This window comes from Mus pahari, chromosome 7 (assembly GCF_900095145.1).
Source record: "Mus pahari chromosome 7, PAHARI_EIJ_v1.1, whole genome shotgun sequence".
In the NCBI taxonomy this organism is placed as follows: domain Eukaryota; kingdom Metazoa; phylum Chordata; class Mammalia; order Rodentia; family Muridae; genus Mus; species Mus pahari.
Genome location: NC_034596.1, coordinates 105,825,623 through 105,845,762, shown reverse-complemented (window position 1 = coordinate 105,845,762; position 20,140 = coordinate 105,825,623). Strand labels below are relative to the sequence as shown.

The 20,140-nt window shown below is 53.6% G+C and overlaps 2 protein-coding genes across 16 annotated transcripts in view; one reads left to right on the top strand and one right to left on the bottom strand.

Moving 5' to 3' along the window:
• The first annotated feature begins 193 nt into the window (after nt 1-193).
• Xrcc3 (X-ray repair cross complementing 3) lies at nt 194-7,897 on the top strand. Its single transcript, XM_029541225.1, has 7 exons — nt 194-321; nt 1,371-1,508; nt 2,486-2,698; nt 4,430-4,584; nt 7,105-7,317; nt 7,440-7,477; nt 7,566-7,897. The coding sequence occupies exons 1-7, from the start codon at nt 267-269 to the stop codon at nt 7,792-7,794; spliced, it is 1,041 nt and encodes a 346-aa protein (XP_029397085.1). The 5' UTR covers nt 194-266; the 3' UTR covers nt 7,795-7,897.
• Klc1 (kinesin light chain 1) overlaps nt 5,567-20,140 on the bottom strand; it is a 49,229-nt gene continuing 34,655 nt past the window's right edge. For 4 of the 15 annotated variants that reach the window (XM_021202756.2, XM_021202757.2, XM_029541217.1 and 1 more), the window contains exons 14-16: nt 16,262-16,392; nt 6,145-6,211; nt 5,567-5,959 (exon numbers count right to left, since the gene is read on the bottom strand). In XM_021202756.2, the coding sequence (XP_021058415.1) occupies nt 5,957-5,959; nt 6,145-6,211; nt 16,262-16,392 (201 nt within the window). In that variant the 3' untranslated portion in view covers nt 5,567-5,956. Of the gene's footprint in view, nt 5,960-6,144; nt 6,212-16,261; nt 16,393-17,038; nt 17,597-18,220; nt 18,272-20,140 lie in introns of those variants that run through there. The other 11 variants (XM_029541221.1, XM_029541222.1, XM_021202759.2 and 8 more) reach the window with 4 other exon arrangements.

Genomic DNA, 20,140 nt, shown 5'->3' with positions numbered 1-20,140 from the left:
GAGCACTCAGGGTTGACGGTGCACAAAGGAGTACTCAGGGTTGACGGTGCACACAGGAGCACTCGGGGTTGATGGTGCACACAGGAGCACTGTCCTCGGCTCTCACGGACAGGAAGACACCTGTCCTAGGCGCTCAGTGGGACACCTAACCACACTTTCGCTTCAGACCGCCCTGTGTGTCACCTTCGTTGAAGTCTGAGTTGGCGTGTGTCACCATCGTTGTTTGCCTGTCAGCTCTGCATGCTCCTGGTGAGCCCTCTGAGGACATGGACTTGGACCAGCTGGACCTAAATCCCAGAATTACTGCTGCGATTAAGAAAGGTATGTGTGTGGGGTGAGCAGGGCACACAGGCGCTGTGGGCAAAACAAGCTGCTGTCTGTGCACCACCCACGCCTAGCAGCTTCTCTCCTTTTCAAAGCGGGGTTGGTTGGTCTTGCAAGGGGCACCTTTGGCACCTGAGTTCCCGAAGGGCTATGGCTGCAGAGGGCGAGTTGCTCAGCCAGTTGTTCATGGCAGCTCTTTCTGCCTCTGTGTGAACTGGTTTGATATATCTGCAATGTATTTTTTTTTCTTTTTAATTGCAGCAGGGTCTCACTGTGTATCCTTGGCTGGCATGGAATTCACTATGTAGACCAGGCTGGTCTTGAACTCACAGAGCTCCTCCTGCCTCCATCTCCCAGTGCTGGGAACAATAATTTCTTTTGCTAACTGGTTTGAAAGTAAAAAGTAAATGCAAGCCCAGAACAGAACTGGTTTCCTCCCCAAGCAGCAAGCAGCAGGCCCTGGTCATTGCGGTGTGCCACCCGCTGCTTCCTGCCCAGCCTGGCCTGCTTGCATCCTGGCTCTGCCCGCCTCTTTGTCTACCCTGGCTTAGCTTGAGGACTCAGCGTTGATTCTCCCTTGGCACTGTCAGTCAACTTCAGGGCTTTGTGCATAGTCAGCAGGCACTCTCTCAGGTCACCCCCCCCCCAATTCTATATTCATGCTTTTTTTGTTTTTAAAATACAGGGTCTTGCTGTGTCACTTAAACTGGCCTTGAATCCTGGGTGCAAGTGGCCCTCCTGTCCCAGCCTTCCAAGTAGCTGGGACTGTGAACAAAGGTGGGACAGGGCGGGCGATAGTCACATCTTCATAGCACCCAGGATTCGCTCTCTGGCTCCTGCTGACAAGAGAGTCAGGCCCAGTTACAAGGGTGCAGCAGCACCAGCAGGATCCTCCCTCCCCTCCCTCTCCACCCACTATTCACACTCCCCAAGATTTTGTGGGTGAATCCAGAATTAGTGTCCCAGATCTGGAGGCCCAGCTCCGTCCCCACCTCCCACCCTGGCTGAGTACCCTGACTCACTGTGGTCTATCCCTGTGGCTTCAGGCAGACTGAAGTCAGTGAAGGAGATACTGTGCTACTCCGGACCAGACTTGCAGCGGCTCACCAGCCTGCCCAGCCACGATGTGCAGTGCCTGCTGAGAGCTGCCTCTCTACACCTTCGGGGAAGCCGCGTCCTCACAGGTGGGGTGCTTGGGGCTCAGGCCTGGGTAGACACACTCTGCAGCTCCAGACGTGTGGGGAACGACTTCACAGCAGTTGCCCTGAGCACACTAGGAACCTAGAATAGGTAGTCCAAGTGACTTGTCCAGAGCCCACAAAGAAGGGCCCACATAGCAGAGCGCTGAGCAGGAGGGTCTCGTGGCTTCAGCTTCTCTACAGAGCCCTCCTGGAGGACCTGCCCTTGGAGGAGACCCTCACAGTAAAGGACAAAGTTAGGTCCCTGTGGTATGGTGGCAGTAGCTGTGAGAGGTCCTGCCACTCAGAACATGGCTTCCACCAGATGGCTTTACCTCACTGGCATCTAAGCTGAGGCTCCAACTGCTCAGAACTGTCACCATCACTGTCATAGGCTGATGCTCATTTTCTCTTCATGCTGAAGCCGTTCAGGACACACAGATGCTGAGGAATCCCTGCTACATTCAGGAGCGTCAGTTTCCTTCTTCCTCCCCCACAGCCCCCTCTCCCTGATGGAGTCTCTCTAGGTAGTTCTGATTGTTCTAGCACTCTATGTAGCTCAGGCTGGCCTCAAACTCACGGAGCTGCTTCTGCCTCCCAAGAGCTGGGATTAAATGTGCAGACCACTACACCTGAACTACGTTCAGGTTTCTAAAGCAGCTTTGTCCACCAGGGAAGGGTGTGTGCCAACCTGGGAAATGTGACAGGGACAGACTCTTACATATGCATTGTACTCAACTGCACGACCACACAGCCTACCTTCTGACCTTAGCTCATTCTGCCCGTGTGTGTGTGTGTGTGTGTGTGGCTTTGCCAGTCCTTCACTCATGTCACATGTGCCAGCACTTCCTTGAAGGCTTCATGCTCACAAGCCCTATCAGGCTGCGGGCGGGGCGCGGGCTGTGGGCTGGGTGCCAGCTGTGGGCGGGGCACGGGCTAGACTGCTGAGACTGCTGACACAGCCTGACCCTTGCCCTCTGCAGCACTGCATCTGTTCCAGCAGAGGGAGAGCTTCCCTGAGCAGCATCAACGCCTGAGCCTAGGCTGCCCTGTCCTGGATCAGTTCCTGGGTGGAGGCCTGCCTCTGGATGGCATCACTGGCCTGGCTGGCCGCAGCTCAGCAGGAAAGACACAGCTGGCACTACAGCTCTGCCTGGCTGTGCAGTTCCCACGACAATATGGAGGCCTAGAGGCTGGTGAGTGGCTCCCCTTCCTGAAGGGGAGGGGAGGGGAGGCAGGATCCAAGGCAGGTAGAGCTCTGATCCCTGGTCTGCTCTGGGGGCTACTTTCCTCTCTGGGAGGCTTCCCGTGATTGTCCTCTTCCAGAAGAGTAAGTGGGAGGTGGAGCTGCGCTAGGCTGGCAGGGGGAAGCAGGGAGTGCCAGCTGGGCCTACAGTTACTACACACCCCTGCACCCAGACTCACAGAACCAGACAGGGCAGAGAGCACAAGGCCCTTCCCTTCTGGTCAGGGCCAGTAGTCTGAGCAGCATGTGGATGGTTTTGGTACAGGGAGACTCTGCCTGGGCCCTCTAAGGGCTGATGGTCATAGCTGCAAAACAAGCCATGACTGAGCCAGGCGTGGTGGCCCAAGCCTTTAATCCCAATGCTCAGGGGGCAGAGGCAAGCAGACTCTGAGTTTGAGGTCAGCCTGATTTACAAAGCAAGTCCAGGACAGCTGGGGCTCTATTACACAGAGAAACCCTGTCTCAGAACACAAAACAAAATAAGCCCTGGTCTCCATCATTTAAGCCTTGGGTCCTGTGCCCAAGACAGAAAGCATGTCCGAGGAGTCCTAAGCTTCGCCCGTCTCTGCAGCAGCTGGGGTTTCACCACAACACCACTTCATGTTGGTACCATCACAAAAGCAATGCCCGAAGGCTCTAGTTTCCCTCATTCTCATGGACACTGCCCTGTACAACAGCTGCTCCTGGTAGGGAAGGCAGTGCCAGTGTTCCCAGCATTCCAGAGGTCTGTAGTGATGTGCTGTTAGCCGCTGACGTGCCTTCTGTCAGGTCACCCCCGGAAGACCCAGCCTTTGCCTACTGAGTCTTCCATGCCAGTCATGGTGGCGCACGCCTGTAACCCCAGCCCTCAGGACACAGGCGCAGGAAGATTGATGCAGGCTGGAGGCCAGGGTGGCTCCACGTGTGTCTGGCCTGGGAAGTGAGACCCTACTTGAGCAGAAAGTTTTAAATCCTTCTGTTAAGCGCAGAACATTGTCGGCTCTGTTCCCCCTTTGTGGACGATTTGTTTTCTTAACTGAGTCCTTTGAGACACAGACAGTGTTTATCTTATGAAGCATGTTTCTTTACTCTGTGGTTTGACGTCTTTGACAAGGTCTTTCTCCTCGGAGTTCTAGAACTAATGGTGTAGGTGCCAGCAGTCGAAAGTGAGGCACCTTGCCGCCCACACACGGCACCCTGATTGCTGTCCAGCTCATTCAGCAGCAGGATCTGGGCAGCCTTTGGCCCCACAGCATATGCCACAAGGACTGTTGGTGTTCCGGGTGTCTCAGGTGCCTGTTCATCTGCTCTTGCACTTACCACAATGGCACCAGCATCATCAAGTAGACAGACAGAGAGAGGCGGGAACCTGTGAGTTGTCCTGAATCTGAGGAACATGTCTCCAGGTCCCTCAACCCTGGTGATCCACCCTCTGTCCTGCCCAGCCCAGCGAGGAACTGGAGAGCAGGCATGAGATAGCAGGGTATTCAGGAGCAGGGATGCGTGTACCCAGGTATCAGGACAGGGCTAGCCTGTGTTCCTAAGGAACCAGCACGGTAGCCACAGGTAGGACACCCAGGTCTAACCTGCTGCCCTTTGGGGGAAAAACTTATTAAGGGACAGAAGCAGACAGGCAGGCATGAGACTCCCTCCATTTGGTGTGTGCAGCGGTGGGTCCATTCCCGCTCCCTCTGGCTTCCAGGGGCTGTCTATATCTGCACAGAAGACGCCTTCCCCAGCAAGCGGCTGTGGCAGCTCATTGAGCAGCAGCAGAAGCTGCGGACAGACGTGCCTGGGGAGCTGACAGAGAGGATCAGGTTCAGCAACCACATCTTCATCGAGCATGCGGCCGACGTGGTGAGTGTCTGCTGTGCGCACAGGTGGCCCAGTGACTCAGCCAGTGTCACCTGTGCAGAGACCATGGTCAGCTCAGGGTAAAGTCAAGAAGAGGAAGTGTCAGACTCCCATAGGGTGAAGGTCATGGAAGTGTTCTTTCTAAACACACAGCAGGAAGCCTGCCTGCTGTCCCCTAGGTACCTATGGGCCAGGCATTCGGGGATTCTGGGTTGATGAATACCCTTTCAAACATGGATGGGGATTTAATGCAAACACTGGTCAAACTGGGCGTAATAGCGTACACTTTTGATCTCAGCCCTTGGGAGGGAAGGACAGGAGAAATCTTAGCCCAAGACCAGTGGGGTCTACATAAATAGTTCCAGACCAGCCAGGGCTACACAGTGAGACCCTATCTCAAACAACAAAAACCTCACTAGTCAGGTTCTTGTATACTCTGCCCATTCGTCCTATCTTTGAACCAACATTATTCCTTACCTGAAACACAGACCTAATCAATCAACCCAGGAAAAAGGTAGGGAAGGGAGGCCATAGACATACAGCAAAGGTGTCGATACAGAGAACTGACAAGCCACCACAGGCCCCTCTTCTGGCTGTTCTGTTGTCACTGCATGAGCCTGGGGGGTACCTGCTGCCAGAGAAGCTGGCCAGGCTGGGCTCTAGCAGCAGGAAGCAGGGCCACACCCAGGACAACTGGTCAGTACAGAGGCTCTCAGCTGCTGGGATGGGTGAAGATGGGGGTTATTCCAAGTTTGGAGAAGGGAATAACCCAGTTCCCCGAATATAAATGGCAGGAGCACCCTCAGCGTGCTCATCTGGGCCGTCACACAGCTAGGCCGAGAGTTAAAAGCTCTGAGAGGACCACAAGCTGGCTCAGCTGACTCTAGTGTCCTCTGACCTCCACGCGCTAACCACGGCACGCACTTACTCACATGCATGATAATAAAAAATTTTAATTAAAAAAAAAGTTATAAACAGGCTTTCATTCTGGTAGATGGTGTAGCATATAAACTTTTAATTTTAAAAAAAATGTACAATAAAAATACATTATCACACACAACACAGAACTAAACACATGAGAAGTGCCACAAAGAGGCCAGGTAGAAGCAGCAAGAGCCAGATGTGTCCTGCCCGTGGGCCTCCCAGGAAGGGGACAGGACCAGGTCACCAACCTTGCTGACTGAAAGTTGCTCTCCAAGCCCCTACTAGTGGCATAGTTGTTAGTACGCGCTCCACAGCACATGGGCAAGGGAACTAAGTTAGCACTGTGGGCTCCCAGCCGAGGGCCCTCCCAGCCCCACCCTGGCCTTCACAGGGCCAGCTCCGGAGCCGTGTTCAGCAGCAGCAGCATGGTGTTTAAAGGCCCAGGCCCAGGTCACTGCAAGAGAAAGCTGCAGGTCAGGTCACCACTGAGAGCAGCCCCACCTCCTTCCCTGGGGTCTGCCCAGCAAAGGGAGTAGTCAGCCCCGGCCTCAAGGCCACAGGATGTGGACACAGAGCCTCCCCCCTCTTCCTGTCATCCCTGAGGTGCCCAGGCCCTGGCTTCGGGGTGCAGACACTCACGTTAGTACTAGCGTCTTCTAGGCTGCTGCTGTCGTTTTCCACACAAAGAGGCTCTGCGGAGGATGCCCTAGAGAGAACAGACTGAATTTCACTCCTGGCTGGATGTGAGAACCTGACAGCTCCTCACAGCTGCCAGTGAGCTGGTATAGGGCTACCTGCCTGACCAGCCAAAACTGCCTGAAGACCCTGAACTCAGGAACAATATGAAGGCCCTGGCTGAAACTTCAAGCCTTACCACCACCCAGTTGTAGCCACGTGACCGATAGTAAGGCAGCCATCTACCCTCTGACAGCAGCTATCTACCCTCCTGCGTAAGCCTACCCTGTCACCTGGGCTTCACATCTTAAGTCACCCAACTCCAGTGCCAAACAGTGTACAGTGGCCCCAAGAAAGCCTAGGGCTCCTGGAGTGGGCGGCAGGGGAGGTGATCCTGGAGCCATCCCTTCTCTGTCCCCACTAGCATCTTCTCCAGGGTGCAGCTGATGTGGATGGGGCAGGATCCCAGCTCCTTTAGGAGTGGGTGGTACCTGATGTGTGCAGCGCAGACTTCCAGACCACTACTCCATCCTACCTCAGCAGGTCTGGCCTGCCCCATCAGCACAAAGACCTGGAAGGCACCTACCTCCCCAGACACACACAGACAGACAGACAGACAGACAGACAGACACACACACACCCTACACACCCTACTCAAGTGAGACCAAGCAGAGCTGCTCTCTAGACCGCAGCATAGTGAGGTGATCATGTCAGCTGTGGAGCTGTAGTTGGGTCGGGTGACCTCAGTATCTGCAGTGGACTACACCTCCTTGGGATTTGGGGTGCAGGTCCAGGTGTGAGCCTCCACCCCAGGAGGTCAGGAGGCAGCCAATAAGTGTCAAAAAGCTACAGTCAGGGAGTTCTGACCATGTGGAGGCCACCGGCAGGTGTAGCTAGCACAGACTGTGATGTGTGTCCCCACAGGACACCTTGTTGGAGTGTGTGAGTAAGAAGGTCCCCATTCTGCTGTCGAGGGGCATGGCCCGCCTAGTGGTGGTTGACTCCGTTGCAGCCCCATTTCGTTGTGAGTTCCATCTTCAGGCCTCAGCCGTCAGGGCGAAGCTCCTGCACTCGCTGGGGGCCACACTCCGAAAACTGAGCAGCACCTTCCAGAGCCCAGTGCTGTGCATCAACCAGGTCAGTGCGGCTGGCACTGGCGGGAAGGAGGGGCCTGCCCTTGACCATGGGGGAAGCAAGCGGCTGGGTGGAAGGGGACAGCTGAGGTGGCTGTGTCACTAACCCTCACTTGCTTTTTCCAGGTGACAGAAATGGTGGAGGACCAGCAGTTTGTGCCCAGGTCACTGGGGTGAATGTGGGCACCTCAGCATGCCTGACATGGGGGTGGGGCGGGCTGTACAAACACCGACACCCATTTTGTGTCTCAGGGCTTCGGAGGAGCGCCTCTCTCCAGCCCTTGGCATCACCTGGGCTAACCAGCTCCTGATGCGACTAATGGTTGACCGCACCCATGAGGATGATGTTACCACAGGCTTGCCCAGAAGCCCAGTTCGGACTCTCCGAGTGCTCTTCGCCCCCCACCTACCCGTCTCCTCCTGCTGCTACACAGTCAGTGGGGAAGGCATTAGGGGGATGCCAGGAACAGAATCCTGCTGACAGTGGGACCAGTGGGTCAGCCTGATGACGCCTCCCAACAACCTGTCAGTCAGTGGCACCTGGTGAACAGGCACCCAGTGACGGTCGGGCAGTCAGTATCTGCTCTCTCCTCCCTGGGGTTCACCTACCCATTAGAGCTCTGGCAGCCCAGAGGGTATCTCCCTAGGGCCCCAGAATGGCAAGACTCGGCTCTTCTTCTGCTTTCTGCCTGGGACTTGGCAGCTTGGTGGGGCCTACCCTCCTGCAGGATGGTCTTAACTCCCTGCAGCCCGCTACACACACGCACGCGCAGCAACACCCACCACTCAGGCCAAGCATGGCTTGCAGTCAGGTCCCCCGCTGAGCCCCTCCACACACACACACACACTTTAGGGCAGAGTGGGGAGATCTGTCAGGGGAAGGGAGGTGGGCCGGGCCTAAAGCTGCCCAGGCTAAGTGGCGTTGGGCAACTTATGAGAGGGACATTAGGAAACAGGTGTGTGCGCCCAGCAACTCTGGCCGGGCAGTGCATCCAGGCTGGAAGGCTCCATAAAGCACCAACAAGACTGTGTGCACACTCAGCCTGGGGGCAGGCCTCCTGGTGACATGTGCTCTGGATTCAGAATCAACACCTTGTGGACTTGAGGCTCAGCTGTAAGCAATGAGTGTGGCCTCTGAAGGCAGGGCTGTGGTGTTGACACACAGGTAGCATGGGCTCCCACCAGCAAGTATGCCAAGTGGACCCTCACCAAGGAGTCCTGTTGCTCCAGACTCCTCAAACCAGGACATACACTGTCACTGTCCCCACTCAAGCAGGGAAAACAGTCCACCATGACATCTTCAGGATGGCTCCATCCTCTTATGAGCTCATCATCTCAAAGGCCCCAGGGGCTCCTACCCCCTTTTGGCAATCCTGCAGACTAAACCTAGGGCCTTCTGCATGCAAGTGTTCTACACTGAGCTATGACCCACTATGGCCCGTGCCTGAGAGGTTGAGGACAGGGGACACTGCTGCTTGGATGGAGTGGTTCATATGAAATGGCTTCTCTGCAGAACTTAGGGCTTTATACTGGGAAATAAAACTTTATTTTTGTAACAAAGTATCAACACTTCCAAATTATTTTCTAAAGAGATTGTACTGAAAATTAGAAGACAGTTCCCAGCCAGACACACTTAGAATTCATGTCCAAAGGTTCCTAGGGCCTGGATCCACCAGCCAGGTCTAAGGGCGCTGAAGGTCCACCCCAACATCGGCCCACCAGGTAAGTTGAGAGTATCTTTCAGGATATGGAACACCTTGCCACCAGTATAGTATCTGCATTCACTGCAGCCAGCTAGCTGCCCCGACTCCGCTCACCTTCATCACAGGTACAATAGCTCAAGACCGAGTGCAGACAGGTGTAGGAGACAGAAACTAGGCTCACGGCCCCGTAGGGCTACATGAGCTGTAAGCACACATCTCTAGACAGTATTCAGTATATATTCCTATGAACACCGACTTTCTCAGGCTGGCAAGATGGCGCAGAGTAAAGGAACTTGTAGCACAGTGGCAACCTGGCTCACTCTGGAACCATGAGACGAGAGCGGAACGAATGCAGAGGTATCCTGATCACACACCGGCTGTGCACACACACACACACACACACACACACACACACACGGGCCATGCTCTCACACATGCACACACATATACATGGGCCATTCTCTCTCTCTCTCTCTCTCTCTCTCACACACACACACACACACACACACACACACAGGCTGTGCTGATATACACATGGGTCATGCTCACACACACACACGTACCACACACACACACAGGCACACACAGAGACTCTCTCCGTGACATCTCTAGCAGCTTCCCATCTGTGCTCCGCCAGCACCTAGCACCCAGCACTAGGACTATGCACCCCCAGGAGCTTCCCCGGCAATAACCACAGCAGGCTGATGACACGGCACTCTCCTGAGGTTCCCTCGCTGTGAGGATGTGGTGAAAGGGACAGCCGGGCCCTGCTTTTCTCCTGAGGACATGAAGTGCAGCAGAGCCTTGCACATGCTGACTGCATACAAGTTCCCAGAGTGCTCCTCTGAAACACAGTGTCAGCTAGTCAAGCCAGCCGACTCCCCAAGCCACCAGGTCTTTCCATGGGTTCTGAGGCACTCACACTGGCATGGCAGGAGCTCTGCTTGCTTATTAACCATCTCCCCAGCCACAACCCTGTGTTCTACCTTAAGACAGGCTTTCTGTGTGGCCCTGGCTGGCCTGGAACTCCCTCTGTAGACCAGAATGGCCTGGAATTCCACCTTCCTCTGCCTCCTGAGTGCTGGGATTCAAGTTGTGTGCCACCACCCCTGGCCTAAGAAAATCTGTAACTGGTTGTGATCAATGAATAAATTTTAAATACCAGCCCAAAACCCTGGTGTTTTATGGGAACCACGCAGTTCCTCAGACTGATGCAAGGCTGAGACAGAGTCCCTGCAACCCAAAGGCCACACCCTGCTGCCCTAATGTAGGCCTGTAAGTCCACAGCTTCAAGTTAGTCCCACAATTGCCACAGGTTGATCCGAAACATTGTCAAAACACACCCACGAAGAAGTTTCTGTATGCTTAGCGTACACAGGGAGAGAGGAGACCTTAGACCATTGCACAGTGCCCACCACCAACACTGACCCAACAGCAGGGGAGGTCGACAGAGCCCCGTGGGGAGCAGCTCCCCTGTGCCCTGCTTCTCTGTCTCTTCCCTCTACACTTGAGGCTAAACAGACACAGGGCACTGAACCCTGAAGGAAGTATTTTAAGCTGCTGATTCTTACTTCACAACTTTTTCACAGTGTTAAATTTTAAATAGATCTAGGTGTCACAAAAGCGTGGCTGGCAGAAGTCACACGCAGCAGCTGATCCACACATACCTAAGCCACCAGCTGTAGCCCACCTTGCCTCCCTGGCCACAGTGCTGCTGGCTCTGGCCAGAAGCAGCCCCCAGGCACAGATGCAGATCAAGCAACAGAATTCTGGGGTATGGCTGCCAGGCACTTTTTAAGCAACAGCCTTCTCACTGTGGACATCCCCATCTAGAAAGAAGGCCCACCACAACCAAGAGGACAAGCTCCCTCCTGGGTAGGCTAAGGAAGTGCCAGGGCTTCAAGGGTGCCAGTGTTTCATGCTCTCAGGGTCCTATCTAGTTCAGTCCCAGCCCTCAGTGGGCTAGGTCAGTGTGGCTGGAGCTCAGTGTTCTTGAGTCTGCCAGACCATTATTTCGTTCCTGTGTGAAAAAGCAAATGGAAAAATTATAGTTAATCAATACTTCTATGGAAATCACCATTAAGCAGTATGACCTCTGATACCAAATATATGCATATAAAAACACTAAACATTTGGATTTAGAGGTGTAGCTCAGTGCTGGGGGTGTTGAATGAGCAATGGACTCAGTATACCCCAGCACCAAGATCAATGTTCAACTCCCAGGCCAGGTGCCTGGGGTACACACCCTCTGTCTTAAAGTGTCCTCAGATTCTGCTTGGGGCTGACAGGTTATTAGGTGAATTTGGGCCACTGAAAGAGCTATGGCCTCCTGAGGTGATGAGCAGGGGGTGTGAGCTATGGCCTCCTGAGGTGTGATGAGCAGAGACTCTGTCACCTTGGACTGAGTTCCATGTGGCAGCAGAGAAAAATGTCCTTCCCAGTGAGTCAGAACACCCCTCCAGCTGTCCGGAATGCTCTGAGCACCCGAGCAACCAGCAGGTGCTAGGGCCACGCTGATGGCTACCCAGCTGCTAGCCGGATGTCTAACAGAGCCGAGCTGCACAGGGAAACAGGGCTCTGACCTCAAGCAGCCCAGCAACAGCAGTTAGACATCTTAATCACACGAGGAGACGGCTTGAACTGATACTACTTCCGCTGAAGACAGTACTTAGCTCCAGCTACTCTTAAAGAGTGCTACATCACCAGCTGGTGCTCTGAAGGCAATCCCAGTAATGTACAGTGAGATGGCATATATAAGCCCGTCACAGAGGGGCGTGCTCAGTAATGTACAGAGAGACAGCATATATAAGCCCGTCACAGAGGGGCGTGCTCAGTAATGTACAGAGAGACAGCATATATAAACCCATCACAGAGGGGCGTGCCCAGTAATGTACAGAAAGACAGCATACATAAGCCCGTCACAGAGGGGCGTGCTCAGTAATGTACAGAAAGACAGCATATATAAGCCCGTCAGGTGGCTAGGACACAAGCAGGGCAGGCTCCTTACTTGGAAGCAATCTTCTGTGGCTTTGTCACCCGCATTAAGAACACCCAGAGAATTGGCGCGCTTCAGACATGGACATGCAAGGACAAACCCATCAGCACATTGTCAACCAAAACAGGAACAGCCCTAAGGTAAACCTCTTGCTCTTGGACAGGTTAGGGGCCATGCAACTTGGAGAGTGAGCCTCTCTCTCACCTGTTCCTTCTTTACTGGATTTAGTGCCTGGGGAACCCCCATTTCTCTACACGGTTTACAGCTTTAGTCCCTAATGCAGCAAGTCCCGCTACCTTCTGAGCCTGCTGAGCCAGGGGCGGGAACTCTGCTGCCTGAAAGGTGAGTGTGGGCTCTCAAAGGGCTCGTTACTCCCAAGAGAAACTCCAGGCTCACTGTGAAGACCAGATGCATAAATATGTTCTACAGTTTTGGATAAATTAAGAAGAAAAACTATTTAACTCTTAGCAAGACTGACTGTGAAGTTTCTATTTCTCTACTTAGAAAATCTCTCTGAGGCCAGGTGTGTGACACTCAGAGGCGGAGGTAGGAGTGAGGTTGGAGACCAGCCTAGCCAGGACCACACAATGAGACGCTGTCTCAAGAGGCAGGCGGGCAGGCGAGGAACGCACACCCACAGCCCCAGCCGAGGAGGCGGGGGGGGGGGGGGGGAGGCCTCCTCAGCAGGCTCTGTGGCTCTGACTGTGAACTGCACACAGCTCCAGAAGGCACAGAAGCCAGAGACAGGCTGAAGCCAGGATGCAGCCCATGGGTCACAGGTGCTATACACACATTCCAGCAAATGGCTAGCTCTCTTCTTGAATCTACAAAAGCTACAGGACAAAGCTAAATAAAACATTTTATCATAGCCCAGCCACATACTGTTGGAGGACTGACCAGGGTCTCCTCTACAGCTAACTACTAGAAGCAAATCACATGTAAATTATGACTTGGCTCATCCCGGTGGTGTTTGGTTTTGGGTTTTTTGAGACAGGGTCTCACTTTGTGGTTCTAGATGTCCTAGAAGTCACTCTGTGGAGTAGGCTGGCCTTGAACTCAGAGCTCTGCCTGCCTCTGCCTCCTGAGGACTGGGTTCATGCCATACTCATGGAAGCAAATGAGTTCTCTGAAGAAAGCTACACACACTTGACTCTCAGCCTCCCTCATCCTCATAAATGACGGCAGCAAGGTGGCCCACGCTGCGTCGTCCTTGATCCGTGACACTGGAAACTTCTAGGGTCCAAGTGTTCCAGTGTAGCCAGGCATTAACCTCAGCCTGGCCACCCAGGAAAGCTATTCTCACAGGGGCCAGAAGGTGTGGCTCTACTGGGAACACCTCAGAAAGACAAACCCTGGGGTCCTTCTAGAAGCTGACAGAGCAAACCCACGGAGAGTCAGTTAGACAATGTCAAGGTCAGGTGCAGTAGGAAGACGTCTCCTCTTTACACTCTGCGTGGCATTTAACCCAAGTCACTGAGAGACAGCTGCACACAACGTGATGTGTGCTTCATATCACGTCTGGCTGCCAAAGGGGCCACGACACCTAAACCACCCTCACTCCAGCACCAGGGATGGCTACACGCTGCAGCTGGCTGTTAGCACACAAGCCATAGGGAAGGAAGGGAACGAGGAGCGTCCCAAGCACTCTGTCTGAGCAGGTGCTTCCAGAACTGGCTCTGCACACTAAGTGTTTCAGTTTCCCAGAGGGACAGAACCACCACTCATAAGGTGGGCCTGTGCCAGGCACGGTGATACAGACCTGCAGTCCCAACAACTCGTGTGGCTAAGGCTAGAAGATCACAAATTCAAGGCTTGCCTGGGCTACAAACTAAGCCCCTGCCTCAAAAAATAAAAGTAGAAGGCTGGCCCAGCTCTAGTAGGTCTCAGAGTTATAAGTCTAGAATGGAGCACAGGCTGGACCGAGGCTTTCTAGGAGGATTTCTGGCCACTGGAAGCTAGTATTTCTCAGGAACCTGACAAATGGGTTTCTGTCTGCCAGAAGGAGTCACTTCCCTTACCTCTGGCAGAAGGACACAGGTCTCCCTGTGACACCTGTGAGCATATGGAAGCCCACGCTGGCCCCCAGCTCCCTCAGGATCGAAGTTGATTCCACATGGCACAGGCAGAGCTGGTATCTCCTGGTTCTTCTCTCCCCTCGGCTGCTCGCCCTCTGTAGCTCACATGATCTGCCCATCACGCAAACCTTCTCCCTCCTGCTCTCTTGCTCTGTGCACAAATCTCTCCTCTCTTCTCATTTCTATCTCTGACTCTCCCAGATGCCTTTGCATATATATGCTCTATTACTCACATTAAAAACCTTCCCCCTAAAAACGTAGCAGTCAAAAACAGCAGTTCCTTTGCTGCACCCACTCACACACAAGCGCAACAGTGGGGGGTTTGCCCAGCATAAGCACAACCCTGGATTTTATCCCAAGTTCTCTGGTCAGCCTGAGAGAAACCACCAGCATCCTCCACGCTCCCTCTCAGTGCTGGAAAAAACAAAGTTTGATCCTTCAGGTGTCACATGAGAGCCGCTGCCTTTCTGGCTCTCTCGCTATCTAAAGCTTGGCAACCATCAGCCCAGAGGCAGCCGGCATGGCTCCATCACAGGCAGAGGCTGCAGGAGGCAGTCTGCCCCACAGACTTCCACGCAGTGTTCAGACAATGGGGCTTCCAGGTGTTCACAGATGTTATGAACACCTCAGACTCTCTCCACAACTACTAATAAAAACCACAGTGCACCTCTGCCTCAGGCCAACCTGTCTCCCAGATCTACTATGAACCCAGAGAGGTTTCTGAGGGACATAGCCAAGAATGTAACACATGCACACAGCTAGCTGGGACCACTGTAGCCCCAGGCCCAGCGACAGTGACCCTGAGAACAGAAGTGGACACTCTCAGAAGGCACAAGCCGGCAGAACAGCTCAGAAAACACTTTCATTTCCAACCCGTTCCCCAAATACTGCACACTCCTAGCTGGAGCCTGGGAGCGTCCTGAGCAGTGGGGTGTGACCAGGGACACCTTTTCAAACTGTATCCCTGTGCGTTTCTACTGAGCAGTTCTGCCCAGGAAGTCTGGGACACAAAGAATGACTGAGGAGGCTCCAGAGAGTGTCCCCAGTGGGGAAGCTGCCAGCACAGAGGGACGAGGCACAGCAGCTTATTACAAGGAAGCAATAGCCTGAGAGCCTTCCCTGTGACCCCCTTGTAGAAAATCCCCTTAACAACATAGACACCTCCACTCAAAGCCCCGTGACTTTCATGCCTCTCCTTAAACCAGCAAAGCCCAGAGCTCTGAAAATCTACAGGTGCGCCTTATAACAAAGTCACAGAACTCGAGTCTCATCAGAAACCACTCTTTCCCACAATGCCTGGCTAAGACAATGTGATCCCAGCTGTCCTTCTGGACAGTGAGTTTTGAAGGAGCTACGCCAATGCTACGCCAGAGAGAAATGATGCTGCACGCTCACTGCGGGTGCCGACTCAGCAGCTCTGTGGGTGCTGTGTGCACATGAGTGTGTGTGTGTGTGTGAGCATGAGCGTGTGTGTACAAGAGCGCGTGTGTGTGTGTGCACATGAGTGTGTGTATGCACATGAGAATGTGTGTGAGCATGAGCATGTGCGTGCAGAGTCCCCAGGTCATCTTCAGTGTCCTCTATCACTCCCCTCCTTATGACACAGTCATTGAACCTGGAGCAGACCACTTAGGTGACTGGCTGGCCAAGATCTGATTTCCTCCACCTGCCCTAATGCTGGGGCTAGACACACACACACACACACACACACACACACATGACACCAGACTTGAGCAGCAAGCACTTCACACATGAAGCCGTTTTCCTGGGCTGTGTGTGTCAGAGAGCCAGTTCTCTACTACCGTGTGGATCCTGAAGGTTGTGGGCTGGTTGCAAGTTCCTTTAACACCCAATTCATTTCCTGGCCCCATCTTAACTCTGAGGCAGTCTCACTGTACCCTCTGCTGGCCTCTCAGACACAGATCACAGGTGAGACCCACCATGCCGGCTCAGGCTCGGTAGAATAAATCCCCACTAGTCATCACGGCTTTCTCCGAACAGAATCAAGGTGCTCCGCCGTTCCCAACGGCTCCTCAACCTGCCCTGGAAAGCAGCAGGCAGAGCAGCCGGTCGACGCTCCTGGGACCAACCCTGAGTTCCAGGAAGGCTGCCTCTGACGGGCTGCGGCTCAGAACCGACGCTGGCAGGAAGGGGACGCGCTCAGGAGATAGTTACCCAGGGTTCCTCGGCTCACTGTCCCGTGAGCTTCCTCCCTTCAGCTTCCTAACCAGCTTCTCACTGCTGCGTCTAATGGAAGCCCGGAGTTTGCTAAAGGAGCCACTGCGCTTTAAAGATCCAGTGCCATCCTGAAAAACACGTGAACAAGTGTAACGCTGTGGGTGTCCCCTCCTGCCCCACGCTCAGCCCAACGACCCCAACTGCTGCCAGGCACTGGCTGGCAAGTGAGTCCTGCCAGAGCCAGCAGCCTGCAGTGAGCGGGAACATGTCACAGACAACCCCCGGTCAGGAATCCCCTGGGAATGAAGGATCCAAAGAGAGGCAGCCACATTCCCAAAGGAGAGCGAGCCCACTGCTGACCCGCCCGGGCCAAGGGACAGCACAGGGTCACAAGGACTAAGGCATCTTCAAGCCAAGTGTGACTCCATGTCACATGAGCACCTGTGCCCCGGCGGGACACCAGGCCTGTGTACTCCTGACAGTTTCACCTCCATAGCTACAAGTTTTTAATAAAACACTCATTTTTATACAAACGCCAGAAGTCTTAGATACCTGAAGGAAAGCAGCCAGCTGTCCCCATAACCAACTCAGACACTACGGAAACACCTGGCCGAGACTGGCCGTGAACTCAAGGGCAGAGGGGGACCTGTGCACAGCAGCACTGAGTTTCAGAACAACCCTCAGGGGATCCCAGAAACCGACTGCTGCTAGAGCCCACGGAGCGCTGCGCCCAGAAGAGCAAGAAATGTACAGAGCAGACAGACACAAGACACAGGTCAGTTGGAGTGAGTTTATTAGAAGTTAGAAAGACACATACACACATCACAGAGCACTTCAGATTAGTAGAGAAAAGCAGAATTCAAATTTCCACACCAAGACTACACAGCAAATCTACGTCAGTGTGTCCTGGGGAGGCCCCGTGCAGGGCACCGGCCAGGTCTCTAAGTACGACAGGGCGTGCAGCACATGCCTCACCCCTACAGCTCAGTGACTGCACAGGTCACCATCATGCCACTGTAATAAACCTGCGTGACACTAAGGCCTGTCTTCAAGGTGAACAGCTACTCTCTCTTAACTGTTAAACTTGTTGTTACACATTAATGGGCTTATTAACACGGTTGATATCTCTAAGTACATATCTGGCAAAGCTACATGTATCCAGAAATCAAGACCCCAAAAGGACGGCAGCACCGCAAGGAGGGGCCAGTCCCAGAGGTGCGGCTGACAAGCCCCTAGGGCTGCTAGACAGCGGAGGGACAGCACTGGAGGGGCAGCAGGAGGCGCTGCCCGCCATGCAGGAGCAGAGGGGAGGCACCGGGCGGGCGGCTAGGCCTGTCAGACAGAAAGAGAGAAGCAGATGAGGCCACAGGAGCAGGAGTGACAGCCCCGCCCACCCGCCTGCCCTGCAAGCCTGCCCTACAGTATTTCTAGGTCACACATCTCAGCGGCAGGCACTCTGCCCAGCAGCCCAGGCACTCCTGCCACACCAGGCTGGCACAGCAGTGCTGGGCCCAGGGCGGCAGGGGAGCTGAGGCCAGCTTTCAGGGAACTATCAAGAGTGAAAGTCCACGTTTTTCAAGTACAGATTAGCACTGTGTCAGAAATCTCCTTGATACTTACTACGGAACCTAAGTCCTGCGTGAGAGGTATGGACATGGCTGTGAGGAACACCTGTACCAAGGACAGGCTGATGTGGAGGACACCATGGAGGCAAGTCTCTAAACCGTCCCATATCCCTGCAGGCCGAGGACCTCCAGACCCTTCAGTTACAACACTAACACCCTAGACACCTCAGAGACCTTGAGGCCCAGTGACTTTAAAAGTCGACAGCACGTCTGAAACATGTGGCTGATGATCCAAATAAAATCTGTTTCCACACGCAGCAATGCCTCCTGGGTCTACCAAAATCTCGAACGCGCACAGACAACTAGGCCTGGCCCGCCCGCTCAGACTCACCATGGGACGCTGAGCAAGTCATTTAACCAGCCCGAGCTTCATCTTTCTCATCTTTAAAACGAAAAATAAAACTTGTTACCAACGACTCGTGAGTGCCAGGAGGACAAGAAAACACCCATCCCGCCGCCATCTGTCATGAAGAGGGCTCCAAACGCACACCAGGTCCTTCTGCCCCATGTCTGAGCCCCACGGCAAGACGCTCACCTCCCTCCCCTGGGTTCAAATGGATCACAGTGGAACTCGGCCCAGGCAGCCAGCACCACCTAGAAGCTTGAGGACCCAGGTGAGCAGCCGCCCACCAGCGCAGTCCCTCATTCCACAGCAGGCTGTGCACTCAGCACCTGTACCCCAGGGGAGATGGATAATGGCTGACAAATATCCACCAGCATGGCTCTAGGGTGGGAGGCTCGCTGGATTCTGACACTCGTTTACACTGCCACAAAAGACGTTCCTGTTGCATAAACCCGCAAGGGGGTTTCTTTTTGGGGGAGGGGGGGTGTCGAGACAGGGTTTCACTGTGTAGCCCTGGCCGTCCTGGAACTCACTTTGTAGACCAGGCTGGCCTCGAACTCAGAAATCCGCCTGCCTCTGCCTCCCAGTGTGGTTTTTTTTTTTAAGTTACATGGATTGAGTGTGTGTGTGTGTGTGTGTGTGTGTGCGCGCACCCACGCGCATGTGCGTGCACGAGAGAGAGAGAGAGAGAGAGAGAGAGAGAGAGAGAGAGAGAGCACTTGTACATCTTATCTCAGTGTTTAGAGGATAACTGTCATAACTGTCCACCATGTATGACCTGTGAATTAATCTCCAGGTCACTTGAATGGCAACTGCCTTTATCAATTGAGACATTTTGTAAGCTCTCAGAGTGGGTTTCTGAACAGAAATAAATCACATAACATACTGATTTTAGTACTCAGTATCTCTGTACAAGAGAATTGTAGGTGTGGCGTCTTTATAACTTCTTTTAGTATACCCTTGCTGCCCTCTTAGCATAAATAAAATTCTGCTTTGAACTAACAGCTCCTTCATTCCCTAAGGCCCTTAAGTAGGGATTTCATGCATTGAGACTTGTGAAAGTCAAAGCAGGCCTAGTGGTTCACACCTTTAACTCCAGAGCTCAGAATTCACAGGCACACAGATTGCTGAGTTCCCCAACCAGGGCTGCACAGTAAGATCCTGTCTCAAAGACCTAAATAAGGTGGCGCACACCTTTACTCCCAGCACTTGGGAGCCCGAGGCAGGAGGACCTCTGTAAGTTCAGGCCAGCCTGGTCTACAGAGTGAGTTTCAGGACAGCCAGGGCTATTTAGAGAGACCCTTTCTCCAAAAACAAAAACAAAAAACCAACAACTTGTAGAAGCCAGGCACTGGGGCACACACCCATAATGCCCACACCTGAAAAACTAGCCCGGAGACGCCTGAGTCTGAGACCAGCCTGGGCTCCACAGCATCCTGTCTCAAACCAAAGTGAAGCAGCCAGGGATACAGTCAGTTGTAGAGCCCTTCCCTTCCACATGGATGTTTCAATCCCTAGTACTGGCACAGTGTACACACACACACACACACACACACACACACACACTCTCGCTCAGACTTGTAGACAGCTTAGCAAAAGAGCAATGTGGCATAAGAGAAGACAGGCAGGAGACTGCTTCTCAAGGGCCCCAGGAAAAAGGAGCGAAGGTGGAGGCTGTCCTGGGGGCTCTGGTCCATAGAGAACTAAGTCACATGGTGCTACATAGTGAACCGTCTACAGGATGACGTCATGGCAGACAGCCCAGCGCAGTTCCACCTCAGCTGGGATAGTGCACAACTTTCACAACAGACACAGAGTCACAAGGATACAGGATAACTATGAAAACTGCCTTTTATCTAGAAAAGGGCGAATGCAGTGCCTGGCAAACACAGAAGTGGATGCTCACAG